A 7877-nucleotide genomic window follows, 5' to 3' on the forward strand; every position below is an offset into this window, starting at 1 on the left:
CAGGCTGGCAAAAATTGTCTTAAGTATTTTGCCAGGAGAATCACTTAGCAGAGCATCAGGCATTATCCGAGCAGAACATGGGATGAGATAAAGATAAAGTTAAAGCAAACCCATCACGTTCTATAGAGTAGGCTGCAGAATTTTGCTTAATTATGCTATGTATACGTAATATCAAGATGATGATGATGATGATGATGGTGGTGGTGGTGGTGGTGGTGATGTCCACTCAATTGTGTCGATACTCTGGGCCAGGTCTCTCCACATCTTCTGGTCTTGTGCTGCTTCTTTGAGTCGTTCTATGCTCTATGGCTGGTGTCAGCTTTGATGGTATCAGCTTTCATGAGACTACACAAAAAGGAACTGCAACACATGTGCGCCTTTGGGGAAGTGGAAGAGAGGGGGAATATGGATTTTTCTTTTCTTTTTAATTTTTGGGGTGGAGGTGAAATTTGTCCAAGGGCCCCTCCACCTGACAACTTTTCACCGGAAATCAGGACCCGTCTTGTCCCATCTCACAAAACTGGTTGTGTTCATTTATTGACATGATCTATTTCTGAGTCGGCTACAGGCATGTTTGAATACAGGGAACTCTTATTTTCTGCTTTGATGTAATTTAAAGGCAGGTTATTTTTTGACAGATTGGGGGTCTTCCCTCACCCTCCCTGCTAATCACTGTTTCCGCGTGAGAGATTATTCTGCAGTGGCCCCTTTTAAAGAGGCTTTTAGTGGAAGTGGAGATAATTGTGGCTGGGCTTCAAATGACTGTTTAGAGATTAGAGGGCAGAAGTACCAGTGATAATGGAAGTGGCTTCAGTGACCTCGTGTACACAGTCTTTGGTTTAGGTCACTTAGTGGAGACCAGTGTCCAGTGGAGGTTGACCCAAAGCATGGTGCTATTCCCCTAGCAAAAGCTCCTCCAATACCCCATGTCAACCCTTATACACAACACCAGGTTTCTTTTCCAAGGGCCAAATTTTGGGTCAAGTTGCTCATTGCATTCACTTATGATTTGGGCAATCATGGCTTATTAAATGAACCTCACTTATCTGGATTCAGACAATATAATAAGCCAAAATTGCAGTTCTTATGGCTTTAGGGAATGCATTTTTATGCCTTCCTTATGGTTTGATATCTGTGATTTCAGTGGAAATCTTTGTGCCACAGTGTCCACTTAAGCTCATTTGATTTAGCTATAAGTTGAAATGCTGGGCATCAAAGTTACAAATTATTACGCCTGTTACATTAGTCTTTGTGAATTGTCTTCTGTAAATATTCTTCTCTTTCTCCCTTTATCTGAGAGAATTTAAAACGGACAGGGTCTTCTACGATACTTGGGAAGAAATATCTTCCCATAAGCTCTTTTGTATCAAGAAATCAGAAAGATAAACCTGAGTCGCTTTGCTCAGGAAACACTTAATCAGAAAGAGAGAGAGAGAGAGAGAGAGAGAGAGAGAGAGAGAGAGAGAGAGAGAGAGAGAGAGAGAGAGAGAGAGAGAGAGAGAGAGAGAGAGAGAGAGAGCACCACTTAAAATAAGAAGTGTCAGACTCCAAAAATACCTCCTCAAGATCCCACCACCACCATCAGCTTCACTCCAGAAATCCCCAGAAGCTTCTCTGAGGCAAAAGGAAGTTATGATTTCTGTTGCTTCCTTTTCTATAGCCTCCAGTGGCCCCGGGTGCAATTTGCTTCCCCAGAGTGCCTGAATGGCCTGTAAGAGAAATCTCCCCATCTCACTTTTCACCTTTCTGGAGACTCTCCCTGTGCTTGCATGGGAACGCATCCCTCCTGTTTTTCTGCTTTGGGAAAAATTTCCTCTGATATATAGTCAGCTCTAAATATACGCTGTGAATGCTGCCCATATATTTACTGAATCTATTATTTGGGATTCAGTCTATGACAGAGATGGCGAACCTTTTAGAGACCGGGTGCCCAAAAACTACCCCGTCCCCCGTTCTGCCCCGCTGCTCTGGCCCCGGCCTGCCCGGCCTCACCCACCCTACCTTGCAGGGCCACCCACCGCCTTCATGGCCCACCACAGTGGCCCTGCAGCGCCATGGCAGCCACACCTTCCGCCCGCGCCTGCAGCATCATCTGCATGCGACAGCACGAGGGTGGAGTCTTGTCCCTGCTTCCATGTGCTTGGCTGCACTGCTCTGTGCGGGGCATGCCTGGGGGCGACTCTCCTCTGTGGGGCTGCTGGTGAGGAGGGGGCCATGGGGGGAGGCGGCGCTGGGACGACGGCGCGTGTGCCCACAGAGAGGGCTCCGAGTGCCGTCTCTAGCATGCGTGCCATAGGTTCACCACCACTGGTCTATGATTTTAAGATGATGTGTTCTTGGGCAGTTTTAAGGTGCTGTGTTCTTATCTAATTGTGTTCTTTTTTAAAATAAATTCTTGCCGAGTATCGATTATGTTCCACTGTGGACATTTTAGTATCATATGATGACATTTCAGTCATCGAGCATCTTTTAATTGCAGATGGAAGAAGGCAAATCCATGCATCCAGCCAGCCAGCCATGCATCCATCCAGCCAGCCAGCCAGCCATCATTTTGGTGGCAAATTAACTTATCCTCAAAGATGACAATGCTCTTGAATTGAGTCGTTGCTTTATAACCAATTGTTCAACAATCATTTGAGGTTACAAATCACAAAAAGCTACTTACAGTACAACTTATCCTTGAAGTTACAGTTGCCGCACACATCTCATGCAATTATGAAATTGCATTTTGGGTGTTTGGCAACCCAAAAATGCAATTTACGACTGGTTGCAGCATCCCACAGTTCCATGACGGCGGTAGTTTGAAGTGCCCTGGCTCAAGACCAGCATTGTGTCAGGTGTCCCTGCATTTCAAAATTCTGTCTTTATGTTGCACATTTGATGTCTACATCTTTGGGCCAGCATTTCACTCTGTATTGCTGGCACTAGTTTTCCCATTAAGAACAAATATCCTGTTTCCTTGAGGGTAAGGCAGCAACAGGGAGCTGTCACCAAGTTGGAAAAACCCAGTTTGAGAAGGCTGAGCCATTCCAGGCTCACGGCCAAGAACATGAGCGGATACTTTGCACTAAAGCTGACATACCTTGTCCCAAGCGTTGAGAATAATTTTGAATGCCAAATTTCACAGCTAAGACATGCCTAAATATCATTATGGCAATGCTTGATGGAGGGAAAGGAAGAATGCTAATAAATTGGCAGAGCCACTGAGTCTTGGCAATATCTTCATGAAATATCTGCCTACTGGGTGGCTTTCTTATGCCACTTGGCAATCAAGTAACAAATGCAAATGTAATTAGGTTTAATACCCACCTGCATTTATAGGGTTATCGTATCTGTGTATTTTGATCTCTGCTTCCCAATGAATATGACTGTTGGATCACTAGACACATACAGTATGGCTGTAAAAAAAAATATGATTTGGCAACTCAGCTTAAAGGTGATTTAACTGAACCTTCCTTGCAAGTCAAATCCTCTAACTGAATTACTGAATCAACTTGTTTCATTGAATGAAACTGAGTTGGGTACCTGCCAATTGATTAGGTAATTTTATATATATTTTTTGTAGGTGAATCCTGTTCTTTCCACAGAACAGGAAATAGAGAGACATCTTTCATTGATTAACTCCACAACAATTTATATTGCAATACTTAGAATCCTTCTCTTACCCTTTTAAGATAAATCTTAAAACTAATGCTCTATAACTACAGTGCAATCATTCACAAATTCAATTCCTGGCGGAAGGTTTGAATGCCACAGAACAGGATCTGGCTATGTACATCTGATGATTCCTAATAAGAATGAAAGCAGACATGTACTAATCCTGGTGGCCAATATAACAGGAAAGACACTCTCTAAAAATAGTTCCTCTGCCCCACTGGGGCAGCAGTCATGATCATCCTCAAACATGGAGACAAGACAATAATGCAACTTCTGTCTCTCCCTTCCTCACCTTAAGGAAAGCAGGATTCCCTATAAATATTCTTTAGATCAGAGGTCCCCAACCTTTTGGGCACCGAGGACCAGGCTTTGCATGTTTGTTCAGACCGGTTGCTGGTATGCCATAGCCCGGTACTGGTCCACAGATCAGGGGTTGGGGACTCCTGATATACAGTATGCAGAAGATGGATACTTGCAATGCAAATTTGCATTTTCCAACCAGAATGCCCTACTTTTACCAGATTTCACATCTAAAATCCCAGAATTCTCAGCACAGGCCATGCTAGCAAGGGAATTCTGGGAGCTGGTATACCCAACTAGAAGACAACCACATTTTAAAAGGCTGGTACTGTTCTTATACCTCAAATCAGTTGAAGCCATTTACATCCTTATAAATAATTTTTTTTAAAAAATCCTTAATAACTGTAAAACTCTAAATCACATGGTTGGTCGAAAGTGAAGTAGTTAATCATGTCGGCGAGATGTTTGTGCATTGTCATTTATAAGAATGTTTTACTCAGGTAATATTGGAGATGCTCATAAGCGACAATGTATGGGCTCCGCAAAGGTCTGCCTTGACCAAAACTGAACTCCTGCGCACATTTAGTTCAGTGTCCACAGTTCATGCAAAGGATCCCCTGATTGCCACACGAATCAGCACTGACTAATTGTATTGGGCCATTGGAATGAATTAACTTTTATAGAACTGCATTGTATGGTATTGATTTGGCTAGGAAGGGGAGAAAATGCCCCTTTGAATAGATTACCATGGTGGAGGGGAAACAGTTGCCATAACTTTTTTTTCATCAGTTAATCTCTGAATCTTTCAATTCGATAAAAGCATGTCTAAAGGAACCACATCTATTGTCTGCCGCTTTGGTTGTTATTGGGCTCCAGTAGAGCTGAAAATTTAAGGGAGGGGAAGCAGTTGGGAATCACAGGAAAGCTATTTCATTCATGAGAGATTGAATGGAAACTTTCAATAGTAAATAAATGCATTTAATAGCTGAAAGTTTGATCCTCTTACCAGCCCCAATCAGGACTCTATTGGCTCTTTTATTCCTACAATCCATAGCTGAAATAGGGTGCATTGCCAAGGGGGGATGTATTTTGGGTGGGGATGCATACTTTGCTGTCAAATGCAGTTGTGTTGGCATTAACCAAGTCCAAACTGTTGACAGGAACAGAAGAGCATTGATGGAAGTATCTAGCCAGGGGGAGGGTGTACTGTCTAATGCTGTTTGTGGTCTGTTTGATCTCATCGTAGCTATGGAAATGTAAGGAGTCTGTGAATCACCACCTAAGAATTGGAAAGGCAGACAAGCAACCAACAAATTAGCTTCTCACCAACAGGTGGAATTACTGTGGATTTTGTCTTAAGGAATGAGGGCAAAATGCAGATCACAAACCAAACAGCACTCATGACCTTTTGAAAAGCAAACGCTGTAAAATATTTGTGTTGTCTGTTTTGAGTTGAGCTGGACTCCCAGTGTCTTGAAGGCAGATCCTGGCAATGCACTGATAGGAAGGTGTTTTGCCAGGGCCTTATTCTGGGATATGTGTTGTTCCTGACTTCCAAAACCTGGTTTCACAAGATCAGCTAAAGTCAGATAGGACTTTGGTTATGGCTTGTTTTTAAAAGAAAGCCACATCTTTGGTTACTGTTCTTAATTATCTCTTTAATCTATCCAATAATCTGCTCCCCTATGCAGATCGCAGTGCTGTTAACTAATTTTTTTCTAAAGACCTTCAGAATGAGATGAAAAATAATAAATCAATGACATGCAACCAGGATATCATACAGGGAACACAAAATCTATTATTCTTGCATCAAGAAGGGGCCATGTAAAATCAGAGTGAATACAGAGCTATGAAAGTGATTCAAATATCTGGAGGAAGCAGCAAAAACAATGTCTTTGTGAGGAGCTCATTCCATAAATTGAACCCCCTTTTTCTGATTGCCATCTGTGCCACTTCATTTGGCAGAGAAAGCCCACAAAGATACACTATCTAAAGAAGGCAGTTTTTGAACCACAATTAGTTTCCTTGGGAATAATGTATTTCTGCCTTTATATAGTTTGGGGTTTGGAAGACGAAAGCTCTGCAACCTGGCTTGCAGATTTCATTTTACTTTCTTTGGGACTCACAGCTGAATATAGGAATGTATCCAAAATCTCAACTTACCTTACATGTCAAAGGATATAGAGAGCACTGTATAAAATGCTTGTTCTATGAGCTCTCATTCTCATATGGAAATCCCCCTTGACCGGACATTTGTCCAGTAAGAAACAGGAATCCATGACTTAATTACCAGCTTTATCAAACAAGAGTCAGCTTAGACTTCGTGTCTTCTATCAGCCTTCAAGTCTTCCATGTTTGTGTGGCTGAGCAACTTTATGCTGAGTGTTGGGCTGACATTTTTTCTTAATTCAAGAATCTAAAAGTGCCAAGGACTTGATGAAGTCTAAAAATCCACCAGTTCTTGTGGGACTTTTCTAAGAAAATGCGAGACCTACGAACTGGTCAATAGGAAATTCCCTCTCAAAATATCTTGTGTTTCCATAGTTGTAAATGTTCCTTATGATATTGTTTTATTTGAGTTGATGGTGTTTGTTTGTTTGTTTAATTCAACTTGAGTTTTGTGGAAAGGGGATATAACAGCGTCCTCAAATGATATTAAGTGGTAAAGGTGTAATATTATTAAATTAAATTACAATATTATACATTAATATTAACCATATTTTTGATGTAGAAGTAATTTCGAAATTACTCGGGGTGACTTACGTAACTAAAAGAGAAGAGAAAGCAATCCAAATTTTGTGTTGCCTTGTTGTTTTTCCTCTGCAGAAAGAATGTGCTAACTTCATCAAGGTGCTGAAAGCTTATAACCAGACCCATTTGTACGTCTGCGGAACTGGGGCTTTTCATCCTATGTGCACATACATTGAAGTTGGAGGACATCCTGAGGTAAGGAGGACCCCTAAATTCAGCCCTTGTTTTTTTCAAGTCAGTTGTTTTAGCTATGATTTTGATTAATGACCGTCAAAGGTACAATCTAGTTCCTTGTTACTGATTCAACCAGAATGCAATCTTGGTGGAAATGATGAACCAGGAATGGAGAAATTCAGGTTGAATCTTCAAGCATGGAGCAAGCTCATAACACCTATCTCACCAATATAATTTGTGGTTTAACCAAAGTTCAAGGCTTTTAAGCCCCATGCGAGCAATTTAAGCACATTTATAACCTTGGCAATGCATGTTTGTCCATGGTTGAACTACACCCATGAGACAACTCTCGTATATCAAGTTTAATGTCTGTATGTAGAACTCATTAAAATGTTTCACTCCCAACTGGTTTATCAAACTGTCTATCCATTTTCCCATTTCCGATTCACGCGTAGCTTTTCGAGCGTGCTGTGTGATCAAGTATCTTTGGCCTTTTGTGCTTGTTGCTCTCCTGCTTTGTCCCGTTAGGAGCATGGAGGCAGCACTCTGCCAGGAAGCCCCTTTCTGTCTGCCTTGGGTTTGCCTGTTTATCTCAACATAGACACGTGGAAGGGATGTTCTACCACCACCCTTGGGTTTCAGGGGATTTTCTGCAGGAGAACCTAAGCTTGGTAGCCCCTGTTCTTCTCCTGAGCTTTTGCCTTCTTCTGTTCTGAACTTCCCAGTCTAATTTAGAGCCCTGTTAGTCATTGGTACTTTCCCTCTTCTGAAGGACTAACCTGGTTTGATCCTACTTAGGGTTTGGTTGGTTGTTTGTTTGTTTTGTTGAGCTAAGTCAAGAATATAGGAGACTAAAGTCAAGAATATAGGAGGCTAAAGTCAAGAATATAGGAGGCTAAAACATATAAGGAACAGTTGCTGGAATTGGGTATGTAGTTTAACAAAGAGAAGGATGAGGGGGGACATGATAGCAGTATTCCATTATCTCAGGGGCT

The 7877-nt window shown here is 41.8% G+C and overlaps 1 protein-coding gene across 1 annotated transcript in view; it reads left to right on the top strand.

Annotated features, from left to right (window-relative positions):
- SEMA3A (semaphorin 3A) overlaps positions 1-7877 on the top strand; it is a gene marked incomplete at both ends in the record, with an annotated part of 85890 nt that overhangs the window by 5980 nt on the left and 72033 nt on the right. The window contains one exon of the mRNA XM_015826756.1: positions 6784-6903. Within this exon, the coding sequence (XP_015682242.1) occupies positions 6784-6903 (120 nt within the window). The remainder of the gene's footprint in view (positions 1-6783; positions 6904-7877) is intronic.

The sequence above is a fragment of the Protobothrops mucrosquamatus genome, unplaced genomic scaffold (genome assembly GCF_001527695.2).
Source record: "Protobothrops mucrosquamatus isolate PMUCROS unplaced genomic scaffold, P.Mucros_1.0 scaffold3280, whole genome shotgun sequence".
In the NCBI taxonomy this organism is placed as follows: domain Eukaryota; kingdom Metazoa; phylum Chordata; class Lepidosauria; order Squamata; family Viperidae; genus Protobothrops; species Protobothrops mucrosquamatus.